Source organism: Caloenas nicobarica, chromosome 2 (assembly GCF_036013445.1).
Source record: "Caloenas nicobarica isolate bCalNic1 chromosome 2, bCalNic1.hap1, whole genome shotgun sequence".
Taxonomy (NCBI): domain Eukaryota; kingdom Metazoa; phylum Chordata; class Aves; order Columbiformes; family Columbidae; genus Caloenas; species Caloenas nicobarica.
Window position 1 is genome coordinate 162,260,779 of NC_088246.1, and position 23,587 is coordinate 162,284,365.

The window sequence follows — 23,587 nt, forward strand, 5'->3', positions numbered from 1 at the left end:
AGTGTTGAATCATATGTAGCGATCACTGCTTGCAAACAGAGGTCGATGCCTCAAAGCATCAGCCCACAGAAGGAACATTTGTCCCCTTTTTGCCCTGTTAACTCAATCACGATTCCTGCTACACTGCAACCAAAATCTATCCTGATAAAATTAGCTCAATCCAATTAAGGGACAAAGTAGAGTCCCTAATTAAATGTTCTGATTATTCCGAAGCCCTCTCTTTTTGGTTCATCTTGAGTTTAGGCCTATAAAAGCATACAATTTAGAAACATTTAAAATGATCTGGCTTTACTCATTTATTGTTTAACTTTGAGTAACAAAAGTTTCCCAAAAGTATAAAAAGAGAAGCATAAAAAGAAAAATGTGGGATGTTTAACTTACTCAAAGCTCTTTTTGTTCCCTTTTTTTCGTATTTCCTTTATAGCACTTCTTAAAAAAAAAAAAAAGAAAAAGGGAATAAAAATAGTATGTCTTCTTTTAACAACATTAAGAACATCCAAATACTTTGATAAAGCAAAAATATTGAATTATTTGAAAAAGTTAACAAGTTATTTCCTTTTTTCTACCTATTATACCTTCTAACACTGAAGCTGAATATTTTCGATCTGTGACAAATTCCAGTTTCAACTTTGCATCCAGACAGCAAGCTGTTTTGCTGCAAAACCAAGCTCGATTAAACTACCTCACTATTCTGACCCACCGAAAAAAACCAAAGAAACAGACAGTAAGCCTTGAACGTTAATTATTTTTTGTTGTTTTCATTACATATCATATGGATTTCTACTTCTTCTTTCTGCCACTGATTTCCATTTTTAGAAACACCTGATAGTCTCTGCCGTGTTTAGTGATGCTGTGCAGGCAGCCATGTAAATCAGCATTTCCTTCATCATGTCGAGCAAAGCACAACACAAGGAATCTGCACTTCTAGCTCGCAAGACCACGACGGGAGAAGATGACCAACCTCAATCTGCTGAATGGCCTCTTCCCGCTGACGGATGGCCTCCAGATCCTCCTCCGTGATTTCCGAGAGCAAGGCTTGATCCTGGTTCTGGTTCTGCCACGTGCCGTCTCCCCCGTTAAAGATCTTCTCATCATCAGGTAGGTCAGAGAAGGGAGTCCTAGGGCTCTGCTGAGATGGGAGAATGGAAGGAAAGCAAAGGAAGTGTCAACTTTGTTAGGTTTTACATAATCTTCTTTCGGGAAAAGAAAATAGTAATATAATAGATTGCATAAACAGTGGTGAAACAGTGAAGAGGAGAAGAGGAGAAGAGTAAGGACAGACATCAAGTCTTCGGGGAAGCGTTAGGACCTGAAGCCAGGTCTCTTGAGCAACATTTGAGCCCCAGCAACCAGTTTCAATTTTCCAACAGTTCTGAGAGAACAAAACGTTTACACGCATGTGAAAAATGACACATTTACCTTGTTGATTTTCCTGCAAATTCTTCTGGACTTAGATACTTTCTCAGGCAGACATAAAGCTTATGCATTTGTCTCGAAGACTTTATGATCCAACTTGTAACATTCAACATAAAAAAGGCTGTTATCTTCTCTATTTATAAAATAAACTAAATACAGATGAAAAAAGGGAAAATCATTATAGTAACATGACTGCTTAATCATCAGTTTGAGCCACTCGCAGTTTCATGGTGTTCACTCTGTGGAGCTGACCGGATTTCGCTGATGCATCAGATATCATTTTATAGGTAGCTGGATGTTCATCCTGCCTTTGGGAGCTGTGATTATACCCAGATCCAGACTGAAAGAGTTTGTTCATGATCCAGTTGCATCTACACTGCAGGTAGGGGAAGAGGTTAAACAAGGTCTTCTTTTCATCCCAGCCTAAAGAGATGTTAGGTTCAGTCTAGACTAGACTCAGGGAATGAACTGACATGAGGTTGGTATGGACAATGAGAAGGCTGAGCTCAAGTCCTAAGCTAATAAAGACTCCAATTTTACAACTATGTGAGTATTTCACTTCAAACAACGCACACGATCCTTTAAACTGGCCTTGAGCTGAACTTTGACACCTAATCAATAGTTACAATGGAAAAGCAATTCAAGTGCTTCCAACGCTCTGAAGCTGGAAGAAGAAATGGCAGTTGCTACACCACGTTCTTGACCTGGATGTTCCCAAAGTCCCTGAAAGCTACAGGAGAAAACAAGCCCAAAAATTCAGGGCAATGTTCGGTTCTGTGAATCTGGGCTTATCTGAAGCACAAACACCGGGGCTTTTTAATGAGTTGTGCCTGAGAAATGAAGGCCGGTGGATAAGTTTTCAAAGATATTAAATACCCTGAATTCCCACAAGTTGAAGAGGAAGCAAGGCCATCGAGCAGCTTGCTGGACAGGCACAGAAGGACTGGAAGAACTGGAAGAACTGGGAGGACTGGACTGGAAGTTCTGTGGAAACGATGCCAAATCACCACGACGAGAAGCCTAACCAAGCATGCATGAGGGAGGCAGGGGAATAAGAAAAAAAAAAATAAAATAAAAAAGGTGACTTACAATGTGTTTTACTTCTTGCTTGTTTGCTTAGAGTTCTGCCTTGGAGGAACTGTGAGGGAGGCATGGAATGGGTAATATCTAACTCTTACAGTCACATCTAGAAACACTAGCTGGCTAGATTTTGAACACTTTGACTCTTTTAATTATTTAAAAAGTGTACACTTTCTTCATTTAGAAACTAAAGAACTTTGGCAGTTGCCTAACTCCAGACTTTGCCTAATGAAAGTGATTCATTATTATTACTGTCATTATCCAGTTGCAGACAAAAACAAATTTTACAGTGCGATGAAGGAAGTGGGGTGATGGAAGAAGTAGAGGCATTCAGAAAAAACAGCAGTAAACAGCCAAGTACCTTTCAAAAATATAAATAGAATATAAAAACCTTTGACATTAATGTCTTTGTTTCACCTTCTGCTTCCCTGGGATCTGTTATCTGTAGAGAAAGGGTGTGTTACAGGAAGGAAATAATCATTTAATATTAGGTTAAAAATCCATTTACACTTTAAAAGACACATTTTAATAGGATTAAAATACTCTGGGGGTGTTTTACTCACTAATTATTACATGCCTTGGACACTAACTTATCTGGTAGAGTGTTTCACTGCCAAAAGCATATAGTAATGGACTCAACAAAAACAACCCTTGGGGTGTTCTAATGCTTCATTTACAGTGACAGAGGTGTCCTCTCATCTTCACCAGGGTTTGCCTTCTGAAGACACAGGAAAACACTGATTTAATGAAATTCTTGTACTATGGTCAAGGCAAGGATGCCGTGTCATGGACCTAAATGCATGCGAATGGACACTTAAAGTCGTGCTTTGCTACGCAGATACGCATTTCAGTGGAATATAACAAATTTACAAGTCATCAAATGTTTTCTGGTCTGATGTGGGAGCACAAGATTAACAGGAGAGCCAGCAATACAGCCACCAACTCATCAAATTATATTAGTCAACGTAATACCACAGCTGTATCACAAATATGCTTGATCTTGGCCTGTGTCAACTCTATTAGTCATCCCCAATTGTTGGTCCTGGTATCTGTAAATAACAAACCCCCCTCAAAAAAAAACAAAAAAAAAATCCAGATAGTGCAATGCAAGTGATGCTGCTCAGTCATCTCTTACAAAAGCCGGCTATTCATGTATTTAAATAGATAATGGTCTAGACACAGATGTTTTTTCTCTAAACAAAGTAGTGGCTTAAGTTAATTTCAGAGCTGCTGAAGGCAATTATGTGTGTTTGTATCCTTAACATCTTTTGAGAAAATCCAACTATGGCTGCTGAATGAGTGAGTAAATAAGGAAATAACATGATGCAGGGGGGCTGAAATTTCCTTCCAGACATAAAAATGGCTCCATAGTAACTTTAAATACAGTCATGATGACCTGTTATCAGGATATGGATGTGGTCTACCTTGACTTCAGCAAAGCATTTGACACCGTCTCCCACAGCATCCTCATGGCAAAACTGAGGAAGTGTGGACTGGATGATCGGGTAGTGAGGTGGACTGCAAACTGGCTGAAGGAGAGAAGCCAGAGAGTCGTGGTCAATGGGGCAGAGTCTGGTTGGAGGCCTGTATCTAGTGGAGTGCCTCAAGGGTCAGTTCTGGGACCAATACTGTTCAATATATTCATCAATGACTTGGATGAGGGAATTGAGTGTACTATCGGCAAGTTTGCTGATGACACCAAGCTGGGAGGAGTGGCTGACACGCCAGAGGCTGTGCTGCCATCCAGCGAGATCTGGACAGGCTAGAGAGTTGGGCGGGGAAAAAATTAATGAAATATAATAAGGGAAAATGTAGAGTCTTGCATCTGAGCAGGAACAACCCCAGGTTCCAGTATAGGTTCGGGAACGAGCTGTCAGAGAGCAGTGTAGGGGAAAGGGACCTGGGGGTCCTGGTGGACAGCAGGATGACCATGAGCCAGCACTGGGCCCTTGTGGCCAAGAAGGCCAATGGCATCCTGGGGTGTATTAGAAGGGGGATGGTTAGTAGGTGTAGAGAGGTTCTCCTTCCCCTCTACTCTGCCCTGGTGAGACCTCATCTGGAATATTGTGTCCAGTTCTGGGCCCCTCAGTTCCAGAAGGACAGGGAACTGCTGGAGAGAGTCCAGCGCAGCCACAAAGATGATTAAGGGAGTGGAGCATCTCCCGTGTGAGGAAAGGCTGAGGGAGCTGGGTCTCTGTAGCTTGGAGAAGAGGAGACTGAGGGGTGACCTCATCAATGTTTATAAATATATAAAGGGTGGGTGTCACGAGGATGAAGCCGGGCTCCTCTCGGTGACAACCAACAGTAAGACAAGGGGTAATGGGTTCAAGCTGGAACACGAGAGGTTCCACTTAAATTTGAGAAGAAACTTCTTCTCAGTGAGGGTGACGGAACACTGGAACAGGCTGCCCAGGGAGGTTGTGGATTCTCCTTCTCTGGAGACATTCAAAACCTGCCTGGACACCTTCCTGTGTAACCTCACCTAGGTGTTCCTGCCCTGGCAGGGGGATTGGACTGGATGATCTTTCGAGGTCCCTTCCAATCCCTAACATTCTGTGATTCTGTGATATGTATAGTGGCTGGCTGTGCTAGCAAATTAAAAGTGATTTTGTGCTTGTTGATGGTACAGATCTCCTAATTTCTGTGATTTTGTGATTAAATCCTAGATTCAAAAGTGTGAAGAAATCTAGTGACTTAATACTTCCAACTGAGCTTGGTTTATCAGTGGTCTTCATTCCCTTTTGAGTTGTGCTCATTGCCACGTCTAACAAAATATTTTATTTACAGCAAGAAAAGATATAACAGAGGGCACTCAATGAGCCTCCAAAGACAAAGTTCCTTTTGCCAATGCACTGCAAGGGGCCATAACTCCCTATACAGGCATTTCCACATTAAATTTGATTTAGTGCCAAATTTTATATCCTGTGAATCTCTGCATAATTTTCTGTTGGATTTCCTTTCATAAATTGTTAATTGGATGTGCTTGAAGTTGTTCTTTTGTTGAAATTTGCCTGTGGCAGATTTTTGTCAAGATGTATCTAAAAACCAAACTCTGCCTGTGAAAAAAAAAATGATAGGAGAGGAAAAGTTGAGTATATCCTATATGCTCAGTAGTTCTTTTAAAACTAAATTCTTAGGAGTAGAGGGTCATGCTATGCTGTTATTCATCATATCTGAAAAAATATGCTCAGGCACAACATTTTTTTCTGTTGGAGAAAATCTTTTCACTAGGATAAAATCATTGCTGCTTACGACTACATTTTTTTAATCAGATTTATTCTACCAATGGGGAGATGCTATATGCAGCTCCTGACAGAGAAAAGGGGGAAAAAAAATAAAAAGGTTTTATCTGGATGGTGATAACTTCTGCCAGTACTTTATCAGCAGTAAAATCTTTGCGTCAGAAGCTGCATGGCTGAGACCCCTCAAAAATGACCCCCTCCCAGCCCTGAGCATCGCTCCCCAGTTGGGTATTGGAAGGGTCAGAGGAGAACCATTAACACACACATTTTTTTTCTCCTTGTACACAGCAATATCATGAATTTTACAACCTACATCACATAAAATCACCGAGCAAGGGACTGAAATGACTTTTCCTCTAGTACCCATATGGTCTTCATTCTGCCCAGAAGCAGAAATCTAACATGAACCCCACTTAATATAACATCAACCAGCCTTCACAGTTTGTCTACAGAGTTAGGGAATCTCCTGTTGGAGTGAGATGTGTGCTGGTACCGTCTCAGTCCTGCAGCTCCCTTTTACACATCTAACTTTAACTATGCCATTTCTGATTACTTATTATAAGATTGTTCCCTTATCAGAAATAAAGGACACAAAATGTTGACCGGAGATGGATGAGAAATGGCTCTTACTGCCAGTGAAACATTTAGCGATTTCAAAAGAAAATTTATTTTCCACACCTCATCAGTCCTGAAGATACAGACAAAAATTATAAGACAGAGGGAGACACACATATACACTCCCTCCAGCTCAAGTAAGCTACAAGTCAGATAATTAAGGTGTCCAACATCAGCTGCAATGAGATGATCTTCTCACAGTCTCTCCAAAAAGAGCTGCAGAAGTTGTTGTAAATAATTTAAGATTTATCAGAGCTGGATTTACAGGCTTCATCCACCAGATGAAGGACACACGACAGGGACAGGAGGTTGAAGGACTGAGGAAGACATTCACACACTTGTACCTTCAACTCTGCGTGAAACGCAGTTGAAGAGGAGACTTAGTTGAGCTCAGTGCCTGAAATTAGGCAAGATGAACCCATTTCTACACCATCTCCATCCACTCCAACTTCAACTAAGAGTTGTGTCCTGGAAAGCGGGGTTTAATTTCTGACTGCGTATGAAGACATGGGAAGAGTATACGAATGGAGTATTTTAGGAACAATGTGACAGGGCTGTTGGTACCGTGAAGATGGATCTCCTAACTGAACCGAAAATCTAATTCTGGAGAAAAAGAAGGAACACAAGTCAATTTTTTCTGACTACTTCTCCATTCATATGCACATTTCAAGCAGTTGGAGCTGTTCTTATCACAACCTGGTCGCAAGACACTCGAGACCAAAAGCCGTATCCCTTATTCTAGATCATCCTGCAAGGTCTTGGAGTCAGTCTGGCTCTATTACACAGCACCATTTCTCTTAGCTCAAAACCAGCCCACACCAGAAAATAATCTGCTTTTGAAATGCACAGCACAGCTCACTGGTTACCTCCAAGTTCATATGAGCGCGGAAAAAGAAGTCTCAATCACATAAGCTAATTTTGTCCTACGTTGTCCCAAGGAAATAATTCGCAACCATGAAAATAGAGTATTTTAGACGTCTTACCTGACCCAGGTAGTAAACCAAGGAAGGGTGTTCTGTCTTCTCCAATCTCAAGAAGCCTCCGGAACCTCTAGCAGGGATATGGCCAGTAATCAACACACCTCCTGCAAACTATCACATCTCCTTGGGTAACATTTTGACTCTGGCTTTCATACAAAATGCAAATGCAGAGATGTTTATCTCTTGTTTTATAGTATGTATAGACACATAAACAGCCAGGCTACACTTTACGACGATTTCCTATTCTCACTAGCATCCAGACTTAGAGATTCACGTTTTATTGCATGTAGAATAATGAAGCTGGAGTGCCTGCATTAAAGATCAATAAAATACTTTGCACGGAGGGCCACTGTGCAGAATGCCGCTGTATTACGCCGCCTGACACATTTTTAACAGCACGTTGACACTGAAAGCTGTCCGAGACAAAAATGGCACAAATCTACCCGTTTGGCCTGCCTATCTACAATGTACAGCTAGGTTAAGAAGACAGATAAATCGGATTAGATGATTTTTTTCTCAAACCATCCTTCCGAAACAACTAACCTTGCAGACTCGATGAGATTTAGAGCTGTATCTCGCCAAGCAAAAGCCCAAAGCAATTACAGGTAGAAAGGCCTCAGGCAGGCACAGAACAAGCAGCCTGGGACTTCTAAATCTTTTAGAGGAGAGAAATAGTGATATTACAACTTTGCATTATCTTCCGCACAGAAGATCGCAGCAGCGATTGGAAATCTGAGCTCTGTTATCGCACGAGAGGAGCTTCCCACAACAACGGGGGAAGAAACACAATCACAAATTAACCATTGCTTGCTCTTCACTCAAACATGGGCACATTTAAAACTACTGCAACAAGGACAACTGTTAAGGGGGGATATTTTCAATCTTTCTTGCATGCATCACTAACACATGCAAACACAGAAATGCATTCAGCATTTCTTCAAGTTATGTAAATGTGATTACTCTGCACCAATGTGGCATGAGAAAAAAAACAGCATGGGGAAATCAGCATAAAGGGAAGGGTTGAAGTGCATTTTTATTTAAATTAACTAGAATCTCTCGTGTGCTTCTGTCTTCACTCTTGATCAAGTTATTTACTTTTGAATTATATGAATTTGCAATTGGGCAAGAAAATCACCATTTCTACCAGCTTCCTGCTATGGAATCTGCAAGAAATTACTAGTTTTAGGGGAAAAAAATGTAACAGCGGAAACTATTTTGCTAGTTCACCTTTCAGCATTTATAAATTTAATCATTCAAGCCTCTGCCGTCATGAAGACTAAGAAAATCCATTTAGTTTTCTGGAACTAGAAGAGACTTAGTAACAGTGCACTGAGTTCATACCTCCTACTGTTTTCTTCTTCTTTATTTTTCCTTCAAGACTTTATTACTTCGCCAAATTCGTTCTGAGCAATCCTGACCTCATCACCCAGGGCTGCTCTAGTTCAGAGTCGATCTTACTGTACTCAGGGTGAGAGAATTAAATGACACGTCTGTGGTAGATGAAGAAAAAGAAAATAAGCCAGGGGCCCGAGGTTTAGCTCTCTGATAACCAATGTGCTTTTAACAAGTGCAGCATATTTTCACCCCAAGGTGAAGACCAAATTTAGGAGGAATGGCGTTCCTACCAGGCTTAGGTGGTGGGGCTGACAATATTTTGGGGATCATCAGCTTCTAGGGTGAACTTCAGTTGATCGTGAGGGCTACATTTTGTTATATATTATCACAGAATCACAGAATCACAGAATGTTAGGGATTGGAAGGGACCTCGAAAGATCATCTAGTCCAAATCCCCTGCAAAATTCTTAGAGATGCCCCATAAGAGAAGGAAGGGGCAGTTTGCCCTGTTCCTATTTCTAGTCCTTCTCCTTTTTCTTTTCTCAAGGTTTGGAAACTTAATCTTCCATGCAAATAGATGGTCCCACGGGGATGTGAGTGAAACAACACAGCAACAGAGAAGGGTGGTATAAATTTCCTCTCTCTGTCATCTAGCGTCCTTTTCTTTTCAAACCCGCCACATGTCTAAACCCAACCTTCTCGAAGCCACCACCAGCTTCAAGTGGCATCTCTACACATGCAAAGCAAGTGGATAAACCCTCCTTTAACACAAAGGAGAGCACTCGCTGGTATTTTCATAGCATCGCATCACATTCCTAAAGCTGTTCCTGCCTTTTTTCCTAGCTGTGTGAATTATATTCTCGTATTTCTCCGTCTCTGCACGGCCCTGCTGCTGGCACGGTGTTTTGGCTGGTGCTGCTGGCTGGGAGCTGCACTGTACAGCATCTCTGGATCCTGATGTGAAGCAGAAAACTCCCCTGCTCGCAGCTCCCTCACCGAACATCTGAAGCACCCGGTTTTTGTGCAAATGGACCACGCTCACAAGAGCTCACAGACACACCGAGGCTGTCTAGAAAAAGGACCGTGTTGTCTGTGCCTCCCAGTGTGTGTGCCGCACAGCTGGGTCCTGCTGGAAAGTCAGAGAAGAAGGAGAATGAGTCGCTGGCTCAATCATTAACACCCATCTAATGAAAAAAAAAAAAAAAGTGAAAAGTCTTTTTCCTGGGTTCACAGAGGCAAGAGCCAAATTCATCTTGATATCCCGCAGCAGAGACAGCCCCTTGCATGGGCACAGTGCCACTCCATAGCATGGAGCAGTGGAGAAGTAGGAAGATGCTGTAAATTAAAAAAAAAAAAAAAAAAAGTATTTTTCAAGAAATCGACTGCTTTTGTGTTACATGGAAAACATGAAAATGGGCAGATCTTAGGAGCTGCTATGTAGAATGCAGCATTTGAATCTGCACATTAGTGGCAAAACCAGAGTAAATTTTTATGCCATGTACTTTAGAGAAGAGTCACTCCTGTTAATCCTCATCTACTTCTCAGGGTTTTTTTGAGAGCTCAAACACTTTTTTTTCAGAAACATGGTTGACTCCCACAAAACCTCTTTGGCATCAATCTTTTAATCTCTTTTAGTGACTGGCCTTTGGCAGGATTTCAGTGGACCACTCAGTGTCCAAGCGAATGTTCACAGACTCGTGTTAAGAACATTGTCATTTACTGACTGCTCTACAAAACAACGGACCATTTCGCAACTCCAGTACTGTCTGTGTTCACAACACGTCAGCCACTGCCCAAGAGCTTGATCCCAAATTAGGACAAAAATCAGAGGCAGCTTTTCACCACCTATTTGGAGGAGCTTCACTGGGCCTTTGTCAGGGTGGATGGTCAGTTGATGGGGATGGGAATGGAGACAAGGCAAGAGTCCTGCCTCTTTGTGAGAACAGGTCCAACTTTATGGGAGAGAAGGAGAAAATGGGGACTGAGCTTGGAGCAGAAGAATTCAGGCTAGACGTGAGGAAGAAATTTTTTACAATGGGGGTGGTAAAATACTGCCTAAGGTTGGCCAGAGAGGTGGTGGATGCCCCATCCCTGGAGACATCCCAGGCCAGGCTGGACGGGGCTCTGAGCAACCTGAGCTGGTGCAGATGTCCCTGCATATGGCAGGGGTTGAACTAGATGAGCTTTGAAGATCCCTTCCAACCCAAACTATTCTATGATTCCATGAATGGGACAACACCTGTTCACCCCACCACAGCTCCTGGCACCACCCACGGAACAGCCCCAGCTTGAATAATGCCGACATTGTACTGAGAAAACAGCAAGAAGCTGCAGCACAGAAATCACTGTCTCTGCACTGGCACAACAGCAATGTCTCTGCAGGCAAACATAACGTATTTTCACCTACAGGCTTTTCTCAGCAGACTTGTATTACTCATTGGAATTCACCATAAGGCATCAAGACATAAACGGTCTGTCTTCTATCACAGAGGATGCTCAGTCCTTTGCTCCAGTTCGTGGCAATTTTTCTTTTTTTTTTTGGCACTAACTCAGAATGAAATAAGGAGGTTATCACAGGCTGGTAACTTGAAAACATAAAGTCAAAGCTATTTAGTCAAAATAATCAAGCAAAAGAGTCAAAGCCAGGCAGAGTCCATCTGGGTAATTAATTGTTGACTCCCATGTGGCATCTCCGCCTGAGAAAGCAACCTCTTGATAGTGAGAAAACTAAGTCATTGGGGCCTAGGGCAGGATTTGTCCCATCAAAATAGCCACTCCAAGCAAGTGTGAAGGCAGCAGCATGGCACGACGTCAGCGGAGAAACCAAACAGGCCAAAACCACAAGCTGGGAAAGTGGCTTTGACAGACGCTTCATATGTGCACAGCAACGTTGGGAGAAGAGGGAACAAAAGTTCCTCAATGCCATGTAAACCTGTTTTTGTTTGTTTGTTTGTTGTTGTTGTTGGTTTTGGTTTGTTCGGTTGGTTTTTTGGTTTTTTGGGGGAGTTTTTTGTTTGTTTTGTTTTTTTCAATTTACCTGTAAATAGGCTACAATAAAGCCTATTGATCCAAGTCTGATTGCAGGCAGCTGCTTGTTAGGATTTACACTAACACTAGGCAAAAAAACTTAATTGTTTTTTCTTCAGGACATTTTTGGTTTTAATTAAAATACAAACAAAGGTAATAAACATGTTAAAAAGGATACAAAATGACGGACACCTGCAGTGAAATAGGAGACAGCAGCTGAATCAAAATGAAAATGTTGAAACTCTAATTTGGGACTATCTACCAGAGCTGCTACACAACAGGCTGTCACGGATCAGAGACATGATGATCTGTGGTCAACCTCTGGTGAACCCATTCACAAGAGCTAGACAGCATGTAGAGGTCTCACCTTGGCTTCTCTTTTCGACAGGTTGGATGAAAACTTTCTGTCTCTAGGAGACCTAATTAGCCTGAGCTTTCTGACCAGAACTGAAGCTGTCACGCGCAACTCAAATAAAAGGAGATTTAGAAAAGCAAATACACAGTGAAGATGATGGAGGAATTAATCATTAACAAATACATTTTACATTGCATTTTACCTTTACACCGACAAACGTATTTATCATAGAATCACAGAACCATTTCAGTTGGAAGAGACTCTCAGGATCATTGAGTCCAACCATAATCTAACTCTAACACTAAACCATGTCCCTAAGAACCTCGTCTAAATGCCTTTTAAACACCTCCAGGGATGGTGACTCCACCACTGCCCTGGGCAGCCTGTTCCAATGCCTGACAACCCCTTCCATGAAGATTTTTTTCCTAATAGCCAATCTAAACCTCCCCTGGTGTAACTTGAGGCCTGTCACTCATCCTATCACTTGCCACTTGGGAGAAGAGACCAACATCCTCCATGCTACATGCTAATTATGTTGGCCTACTTCCCAAGAGAGGTAGTGTTTAAGATTTGCCTGGTTTTTTTTCTAGGATCCTTTTTTTAGATTATTTAACAAAGGATAAATCCAGGCAAGTGATCCTGGCGTGGAGCTTTTGTGCAAGTGCCTTATCCCACAACAGTCATTATATATATGCAGGTGACCTGAAGAACAATTGGATTGACGTCTCTCCACTGATTTTGCTAGAGATGGACTAGGGAGCAATCACAAACCCCATCCTGGCAGGAAAGCCATGAAAACAATCCCAGCACAGCTTGAGTGGGTTTTGTTTTCAGCCAGCTCAGCTGGATCTGGAAGAGCACATCTGTCTACACTTATTATAGAGGTTCTGCTCTTCCTCTTGGGCCAAGAAAACAACCAAGGCCAGGAAAGCACAGTCTTCATGGGCTTTTCCTTAAACGTATAAAATAAAATAGGACTTTAGCAAGACCAAGCAGCCTTTTTCCAATGTTACTTGCTGTTTCTGTGTGTTGCAACCAATAATTGCTTAGGGAGCAAGTTCCTTGGTCTTTCTTAAGTGACACATCTGCTCGAGCTAACAAAGGGTGTATTGAAAGTATATAACCTAACAAAACAAAATTTGTTTTATTATCTCCCTAAGCTTCCTACCAATCTCTTTTTCCTTTTTTTTTTTTTTTTTTCCTTCCCTTACCTCCAAACATAAGTTGTTCCAGCTCATGGGACACAATCATCCAATTGTCAATGCTAGGAGGAAAGGAAGATACTTGGAAATAAGTATTTGATTCTCGTAGTTGTATTCTTAAGTGTTTAATTATAGCACAGCACTGCATAGCAGAGCCTATTTAAATAGGGACTTCTGCAGTGAAAAGGTCTGTGGTATTTGTTTCTAAAGAAATAGAGAACACATTTTCAACTAAACTAATGAAATGGTTGCTATACCTCTAAGAGTGCTTCCTCTAAAGTCCAGAAATATCAACGAGCACTTTCCCAGTGGCCATTCCTCCTACCTGTCCTAAAACATCCACGCAAGTGGGGATGAGTCTGGTTCTTTCCCCTGACCAGCGATCGTCCCTGTCGAACACAGTCTATTCTCCCAACCTGTAAATAACCTTAAAAAAAAATAGGTTCAACTGAAGGGAATTAAATGCTTGCCCTGATTTCTGTGTGCTGTGACAGCAAGGAGTGACACAGATCTGAGGACACTGCTTTACTGGAAATATTTAACAACTAGTCTACCCTACTTGGAGGATATGAGCTTCAATCTCAAGAAAAATGAAGAGTGACAACTTGGATTTCAAGTCAGACGAAGTCAGGATATTTACTGGTTTAAAGGCAAACACAAGAACAGCGGCAAAGAAATTATATTCTTCCTCAAGAATAGTGATATAGTTATTACAGATATAGACAATGTCTCAATAAAGAGAAACTAAAGATATCAAGTAAATTTAGTCACAGAAGCGTATTTGTGGCCAAAAAGTGAAATAATGAAAATGGGAAACGTAAACATTGCCAAAGGGAACAAAATCTTGTTTCTGAATTAGTTTGTCCAGGGAGAATTACACAGGAAGAATTTGGCAGTTTGCTAATTCAACCTGTATGAGTTCTTTATAGGGCAAGATGAAGTTGAATTTAACCTTCCAAACAGTGACAAGAAATAAGAAGTGCCAGCAAAGGAAAGCAATGCAGACCAGCTTTATTATCCTCATGTGTCCGTGCTGTCTCTGTGATATACATTTGCAGAGATGTTAACCTTTCCTTAGCTCAAGCGTTCAGTCCCATACCGCACAATTAACATACAGGCTTGATGAAGGCTTTCATGAGGATTGAGAAGCTACCTAAAATGTTTGCAAAATAAAACATTCGGGGAAAGGATTAAGATTAAAAATTGCTGAAAGGTTTTCAGTTCAGCACCTCCGGAACGTGACATGTAACAAAATTGTCCAAAATCTGTGCATTTTTCCAGTGAACACCAAGACGATGTCTTCACTGTGTCAGAGGCAGGAGAGGCCACAGATAAATATTCAGATAATTTCTGCCACACATTTTTATTGGACCATTATTTTTATTTATTTTACTTGTGTTTTAACTGTGCTATTGACTTTCCAAACTGATGGAGCATTAACTATTTACACAACTGTTCTTTATTAGCTTTAGCACTTAACCTACATGTTTCTTTCCTAACACGAGGTCATTCTGACTTCTACCATTTAACTCAGTGAATAATTCAAAACTGATCTTCATTTAGTTTTTTCACCTTGAAAGTATTTATAGAGTCCAATCATGTCTCTATTGATACTTTTTTCTAGACTACTTAATTTAGCTCCCTCATTTTCTCATCTGATGTTTATAGACTATTCCTCATTATTCTACTCCCCTTGTTTGTATTCTTTTTTACTCTCTCTGTATATACCAACACCCTTCTCAAGCCATTAACTCCAAGACTTCATTTCTTGTGCCACAAAAATGAATTTCTGTTGGAAAGTTTCACCCATACACGGGAAAAATATTGTCACATGTTAAAGTCTGCTCTGCAAACTGCTGTACGGGCCTTTGGTTGGATGGTTGATCAGTTTCCTCTCGGTAATTTTCCTAACGACTCAACTTAGTCTCAAAGGGCTCAAACCTGGATACTTTCCACTCCTACAGTAATAAAGGAGAAATGAACTGATTCTGCAAGGCTAGGACATACTCACTGAATTAAAATCATATTTCACTCCCCAAAATAGAACTCTGACTCCAAAACCAAGCTAGAATAGGATCTTCTCTGTGGAAAGATAACAACTTTCTGCTATTCCTGGATTACACTTCAAGCTTCTTAATGCCTTATGAAATAACTACTTATTACTCAAAATGTTCTCTTTTTTTTTTTACTTTTTTTTGCAAATCAGGACCTACGCCCTCAGCAATGACCTGCTCTGGGTCATCCAGCACATATGTGCATGCAGTGGTACACAGTATTTTCTGATATATAACATATTGCTCCTCCTTGTGTGTCTGGAGATGAGCTTTTTATCACATAACCCAAGACTCTGCCCTGCAAAAGAAGCTCCTCACGTGTGTGTGCTCACGGGTGCAGGCACCCACGCATTGGCACTGTCCTCTCCCTCTGTCCAAGGAGACATTAACATTTGGGGGACAATGGGACCACAGCAAACCATAGGAAGGGTGTTCGCAGGGAATTTATTTCCCTCTTCCCCCGTCTACTCAAAACAGCAAAGAGGGCTTCTTCAGAGGGTAATTCAACCCAACAAACTTATGCCCTTACTTTTTTTTTTTTTTTCCTTTTCTCCACTTTCTAAGGAGCTATACATCACTAATAGCACCAAAGAGCTATACGCTATTAACGGTTACTTAGAGTTACATGCCAGTTTGTCCCATCAGACATCAAGTGTTCCATTCAGTGCAGTGTGAGAAAGAGGGATAAATTAGGCAGATGCTGATTCAGGACTGGAGGTACAGGCATGTTGGCGGGATCCCTCTTAACTAATTTGAGAGGTTTGCACAGCAGATATCTTTGTCTGAACTCATCAGTAAAACTGAACTGCCAGAAATCCACCTCATCAAGGTTTACATACCGATACTGGAAGTACTGACCTCCAAGATCCTTATTAAGACTCCCATTATATTCAGTGGTCAATAAAGTCAATGGAGATAAGAGCCCTATTCTCCAGATTAAAAAGATTGACAGCTACTTAACATGAGATTGTGTTGTAAACTATAAAGGGAGCCTTGAATGTCAGGCTCAGAAGTAGAGACCTGCACTTCACGTGCCCAGGTGTGGACAAGGGACACTATGGAAAAAAAGAACAAACTAAACAGAAAAAGACAAAAATCCCATCAATCCCCCTCCAGAATATATATATATATATATATATATATATATATATATATATATATGTTGTGGGTTTTTTTTTCTCTAGAGAACAATTCATCCTACTTAGCTCAGATGACTACACTAAAATGTGTCTATTACTTTCAACTGACTGTAGAAAGAGTCCTGTTGCCTTGAGAGGTAGAAATCTATACTGTGGAATAATTCACAGAGATTCTTTGGCCATGCATGGTTTGAGTTCCCACTAGATTTACCGTGTACCAGATGTAGACAGTCGGGTAAGACAGATCTGGGGTTGTGCCCTAGAACCTGCCTGGATTCCTTCTTCATAGAGAAATCCTGGTTTCCCCACATGGCACATTTAAGAATAGAAAATATGTTTGTAATTATTTGGTCAGCGTAATCAAGAAAGGACAAAACCACCACCACTTTACCGATTTGTGGTTTGTTTATCTGTGTTTCACACGGAATGACCTTCTATTTCACTACACAGAAGGCTGAACCATATGAAATGCTGAATTTCTTTTGACAAGTTTCCTCCAGCTGGTGAGATCTGGAGGTAACCAGCATGTCCCCCCCAAGACCAGGTCCTTAATAGACTTAATAATACCATGAGGATATGAAGTGATCTAAGCTATGTATTCACATTGTGTGAGATCACACTGCATCACAAAACTTTGATAGATGCCTCTGCTATTTGCTCATCCTTAAGGAGCAATGACCCGAACATTAGTATGTCTAGTAAATTGTTCTAATGTGTGGTGAAAGGGGACTAATGGATACAGTAATTGATTGTTTGATGGATAGCTGGGGACCGCTTTGATTATGAGTTTTTGCTATGGTCCAAGACATTTTCATTCTCCAGTTAACCCAGAGCTGATTGCTCGCATGAATTATCTCCTTCTCTGCCTGCAAATATCATTCTCTTAATAAATATTTCATTAGAAACAAAACGGTGGTGGGGAGAGAGGGGAAAGCAGATGCTCAGTGCTGTTTCTTTTGAAGATGTTACAGAGTCTATGGAACAGATGCAGAGATTATCCATGAAATGCGCTCAGATCAGACAAGAATTATTTGCTTCTCCAGGATTTAGTGCTCAGAACAACGTAAGAGGGAGGAAGAAGCCTAAAGGTCAATATAAATCAATCAATGGAGGGCAAATATGGACCAAAAAGGATGTACTGCGGTGGGGAAGCCACAGTTTTTAAGTTGGTTTCCTCATGGATTCCACCTTCATCTCTCCCAAGCTCCAGACTGAGCTTTCATGTTACACCAAGGGCAGACCCTGACCAAGAAGAGTAGTATCAGCAAGAAAACAAGAATTATAATTCCTGGGGTGTAGTTGCTGAGGATTGAATTTTGGTCCTAGTGAAGCTTATGGCAAAATTCTCATGGATATCACAGAATCACAGAATCATTTTTGTTGGAAGAGACCCTTGAGATCATTGAGTCCAACCATAACCTGTAATAACTCATATTTGATTATTTATCTTTCCATGATGACTCCTCTGAAGTTATTTATTACCTCCGTTTAGCTTTATGATAGTTAACTATTTATTCAAAACACCTATGCTGAACCTGTTGGTTTCATTTCATCTGGTTACTTTTTAGTATGACATAGAATTGTACTTTTTGAGTTATGAAGTTTGCTACCCTCCTCTCCAAATAGGCAAACCCTGTTCTCCTAAAGGACACCGTAGAAACCAGGCAAAAGCAGAATCAATTTAAAACAAACTCTATTTTGCCATTTGAACTCCTAATCTCTGATCAGCCCTGTTTTACATCCCTTCAAATTTTCAAATCTTCAAATCAAATTTTCAAATTTTCAAATCAAAATCAAATCAAGAGAGTCATATTTGCAGAGAACACTTTGGACCTCCACAGTTTCTATCGAGAAGAACTCTAAACTTGAGTCAGAAATACTTTGCTATAACACAGAAAGGAGCCACTACACAAGCTAATTCCAATTCACTTCAGTGTCACACACTTAATATGCTGAAAACTGCTGCAGTTTTAAAATCCTCTTTTATTGAAAAATTGTTGATGAGCAAAATACATAATGTTCCCTATTACTCTCCACCCTGTGTATATCCCCTGGGCATTGAGACACTCTTATCTTGTTTTCTTAGCTGTTCCTTGAGAATATTTGTATTGTTAGACTTACAATAGGTATCATTATGTCAATAGGCACAATTTAAACATTAATAGTATGCTTATGGGTAGAAATGTAACTGGTTGTATCACATGCTATAAAAGGGGGTACACATGTCAAGGAAATAGCCTCAGTGATCTTCGCTCTTAATTCTTTGCCAAAAGTGCTACAGAGGGGAATTATATGATCAACAGAAGGGGGAGAAGGAGAGATAGTGACAGAGGAAGAGAGACAAGTAACCAAAAAGAGAGCTGGGACAAGCGAGAGTGAATGAAGAACACGGGAGATGCCCAGAAACGGGGGAGAGTGGGACAAAGAGGAAAGAAAGCACAGAAATGAACTGAAAGGAAGCCAGGGCAGATCCAGGATGCTTCTAAAATGCAAAGATCTCTCACTCATAGGATCATAGAATCACAGAATGGTTTTGGTTGGAAAGGGACCTTCAAAGCTCATCCAGCGCCCCCCCTGCCATGAGCAGGGACATCTGCACCAGCTCAGGTTGCTCAGAGCCCCGTCCAGCCTGGCCTGGGATGTCTCCAGGGATGGGGCATCCACCACCTCTCTGGACAACCTGGGTCAGTGTTTCACCACCCTCAGCGTAAAAAATGTCTTCCTCATTGTCTGGCCTGGATCCCCCCTCCTTTAGTTTAAAACCATCATCCCTTTTCCTGTGGTAACAGGCCCTACTAAAAAGTCTGTCCCCATCTTTCTTATTGGCCCCTTTTAAGCACTGAAAGGCCACAATAAGGTCTCCCTCAAGCCTTCTCTTCTCCAGCTGAACCCCCCAGCTCTCTCAGCCTGTCCTCCCAGCAGAGCTGCTCCAGCCTCAGGTCATTTCTGGGGCTCCTCTGGCCCCTCTCCAGCAGGTCCATGTGTGTCCTGTGCTGAGGACCCAGAGCTGGACGCAGGACTCCAGGTGGGGTCTCACCAAGGTAAGACAGGGTCTCAGATAGGACCATCTGCAGATCTTCCTCACAGAGAATGAAACCCTCAGTAGTGCTGACATATTTCAGAAACAAGGATGGGAGAAGGAAGGCAGAGAATCTTTCCAAAGCCAGTGTAGCCATTATGGAAGCCAATACATTACTGTTGTTGCTCCTTAGTTACCATAAGCAAGAAAACAATTGGAGGGTAAAGTCCACAGTGGTTGAGCCACCAATCCCACTTATAGACAGAAATTTCTGTTTTCTCCTGGAGAAATGTTTGCCACTAATTTCTGAAGATTAACCAACAACTTGCACACCTTCTGGAAAGGAAACTTATCTTGCCACAGGGGACTTCTAGTAATAGAGATTTTTTTTAAAAGGGTAAAAGAAAAGAATAGGAAAAACTCTGTTTCCAGATAAATACTAAGCTCTCTACTGACCTGAAATTAGACTGAGTGAGAAAATTGCTGGCAGTTAATGTTGGACATATATTTTCTATACCAAACTGTGGAAGCTGACTGAGTCCATAATATCACTGCTTATTTTTTCATAATCATCAGGCTGCACACTGACTTTCTCCATGGAAAGTGCTCTATGAACCACTGACTCTGCCTGCTGAGGGAGGTGACACTTTCCATCATCAAAGGAGCATCGATCTGGCTCAGTGTTTTGAAGGCCCTAATGGGTTTATGTTAATATCACCTTTCTGCTGGAGTCTTTCTATTTGCTTCCACCACCCATGTTTTTACCCCTGCTGCTGCATAGCTCAAACACAGTCATGCTAATATGCCAAAGCTACGTATCTAATGTATACTTTTTTCAGCTATTTTTGGGTCTCATTTGGCAAATGGAAGGAATTGAGACCAGTCTGATCATAACTAAGAGACAAGCCCTTGAGGTATGTCCTGGGCCAGTCTGCTAAGGATGTTGACATGTGCTTGAATTTTGTAGGAAGCTACATTTGGCTGAATTTTACAAAAGGCTCTAAGCACCCAAAGTCCCAGGAATTTTTCCAAGAGGAGTCACGTTAGTTCAATTGTCCTGGATAACTGTCACCATTGATAACTCCATCCTGCTGACCAAAACATGTCTCTTAGATTGTCATGATGATAGTGGTATTCTTCTTCTCCAGTCTCACCCTGTCAGTGCCCAGTTTGGCACTTCTTAGAAAACGTTGACTTTCTCAGGAAGAAATTTGAGCCCTTCCACCCTGACTTATTCTAAATATGCCCAGTAGGTCTCATGAGTAATGTACCTACACAAAGAGATCTCAGAAAATGCACAGATTGTGCAGGAACATAAATTTTGACTGAACAAGTGATGAATAAAATGCAGAGCAACATCCTCAGATTTTGGGCAAAGAATATATAATCATTCAGTGGTGTTTGTGAAACATGTCAGGTTCTGTCAGGAAGAAGTGTTATAAATAAATGTGAGGTAGATACTTTAATAATGCTATTTCATATACATTCAATAATGAACTTTAATTATTCTCTGGGTTTCTTTCTTCTTTTACTGTAGCAGATGAGTCAAGCCCAGATGTGTAATGAAACTGATACTGGCATCACAGCATTTTCTTTAGAGGTGGCTGAAAGAGCTCTATGGATCAGCTGCCAAATCATTTCTTCTCCTGTGGGATTTCCTTCATGCATCTCACCCAGAATTTAATTCTCCCACATATGGCATGAGTAAATCATAGTGCAAGGAATTTTCCTAATGGAAAAGATTTTGCAGACAAGCAGTCTTCTCACATCACTTGCCCTACAATGAAGCCAAAGTCATCTTTATCATACTCAGTGGAGCAACCTGCTAAGACGAAATAGTTGCTATGGTATGTAAAGAAGTTAATGTAAATCTTTGAATTCAGAAGCTATGAAAGCTAATTTAAAGCTTATCAGTAACCTTATCACCAAATATTTGCACCAGAGACAAAGGAAATTGATTTGTTTCCTGCTGTGTTGTTGGGAATTAACAGAGGATATCAAAAGGAAAGCTCGGAGATATTAAATGTAATGATGTTGGATAAATATTGAATACCTCGCCCATTCCTTGGCTCTTCAGTAGAAACTCAGGGAAAGGAACAGAGCAATGTGGCACATCACTCCTTTTGCAAAAATCCTTCATGTCTATGTCTACAATGACCAAATGATTTCCACGAACAAGTCATACAAGTCATATGAGAGAAGGCTGAGAGGGGATCTCATCAATGCTTATCAATATCTCCAGGGTGGATGTCAAGAGGATGGACCAGACTCTTTCCAGTGGTGCCCAACGATAGGACGAGGGGCAACAGGCACAGATTGAAGCATAGGAGATTGCATCTGAATATGAGGAGAAACTTCTTTGAGGTGCCAGAGACCTGGAACAGGCTGCCCAGAGAGCTTGTGGAGTCTCCTTCTCTGGAGACATTCAAACCCACCTGGACACATTCCTGTGTGATCTGCTCTGGTGAACCTGCTTTAGCAGGTGGGTTGGACTAGATGATCTCCAGAGGTCCCTTCCAAGCCCAACCATTCTGGGATTCTGTGAGATGACTCTCACTGAAACACTTTCATTCTCCCTTCCATCTTTCCTGCTCTGAAAGGAGGGCCAATGGCAACACAACCCCGCTGAAAGCAATGAGATATGTTCCTCAGATCCCCACACCATGAAGACACCATGGCCCAGTTCCCCTGCTCATAGACAGGAGCTTTCAAACTCACTGAGGGGCTACCCAAAAGTATCTGACTTGTCAGGTCTACTCCCAATTCTGTACCTAATATTCCAAAGTTAAACAGTGGATAAACAAAGCCACAAAACACATACATGCTGCAGACTCCTTGCATGTCAAAAGTCCTTGCATTTGACAGCTACTCGACCTTTTTCTCTTTGTACACACCTCCAGACCCATTAATCTCCATTTCCTTCTGTGCATAATGAAAACCAAACCAAACCAAAACAACCACCACAAACAAACAAAAACAAACAAACAAAACCACAAAAAAACCCACAAGACATAACAAAGCAGATAACCCATGGCATGGGTTACTTTGGGAATGAACACTTTGTGTTTACAACAGTGATGAAGGCAAATCTGCTGAGCTCAATGTAACTTGCTGCATGACCTACAATCTCCATCCTACCTCTGCCTGTTCTGTAAAATGGAGCTGGGTTCTTCCCCTTATAGAGTTGAAATATTTTAATTTGCAAAGTGTTTGAGATCTGCAAGGACCTCTACTAAAATTCAGCATTAGAGGGTTCCCCAACTTATGTCCCCCTATTTTATATCAAGTCTTTTATACAATCACCTGTTTGTAAACATAGAGGCCTAATAAAGCATTTGAAAAAAACAAAAACAAAAACAAAAAAACCCAAATAAACAAACAAACAACAACAAAAAACTCCCCACAAACCTCCATACCACACTTCTTTAAACCTGTCCTTTGGTGGCCAATTTATATTTCATAACGTTTTCCAGCCTCTTGTAGCTGGGAAGGGGAAGAAGCATCACTGGTGAGCTGTGAGATTCAAGAGGGCAGAAGAGGAGAGCCAAGAAGGCAAAAGGGTGATTAATGGGATTTTGTGTGAACTCAGGTCTCTACATGAGGGCAATGCCTGTAGGTTTGAAAGTAACAAGCAGTTCTCAGAGTAGAGAAAGGTTTTATAATGATGGATATCACCAAGCTCAAAATAAAATACAACTCAAAATAAGCAGGATTGGGTCAGGACAAGAACACAAATGATATCCCACATGCAAATGATGGACCTTTGTTAAATAAGAGGTATGAGAGACAAAACATATGAAACAAAAGAAAAAAAATGCAAATCCTAAACTCAGCAATTTTAAACAAAAAATGTGGTTCTCTGTAAAGAAAAAAAACCTTTCCCCTCTACTTTTCTGCAAAATGCTCTCTGATATCTCACTTTTTTCCAGTCTGAGACTGTCTGTCAGCCCTGACCAAGCAGGCAGGTGTCCAACATGAGAACATCACTTGGTATCACCATTACCTGCACACAGAGATGAGCTGGGGTTCCTTATTAACGCTAATAATTTTGAACCTGTTAAACTCATATAATAGCTGATTAGCGCTACCCCATGCTGCATCCAGCGATATGTCACTACGACTC

General features: G+C 41.2%; 1 protein-coding gene across 2 annotated transcripts in view; it reads right to left on the reverse strand.

Annotated features, from left to right (window-relative positions):
- Nucleotides 1–23,587, reverse strand: part of TSNARE1 (t-SNARE domain containing 1) — a 512,375-nt gene that overhangs the window by 238,238 nt on the left and 250,550 nt on the right. The window contains exon 9 of one of the 2 annotated variants that reach the window (XM_065629755.1): nucleotides 962–1,126. In XM_065629755.1, coding sequence (XP_065485827.1) covers nucleotides 962–1,126 — 165 coding nt within the window. Of the gene's footprint in view, nucleotides 1–961; nucleotides 1,130–23,587 lie in introns of both variants that reach the window. The other variant, XM_065629754.1, reaches the window with a different exon arrangement.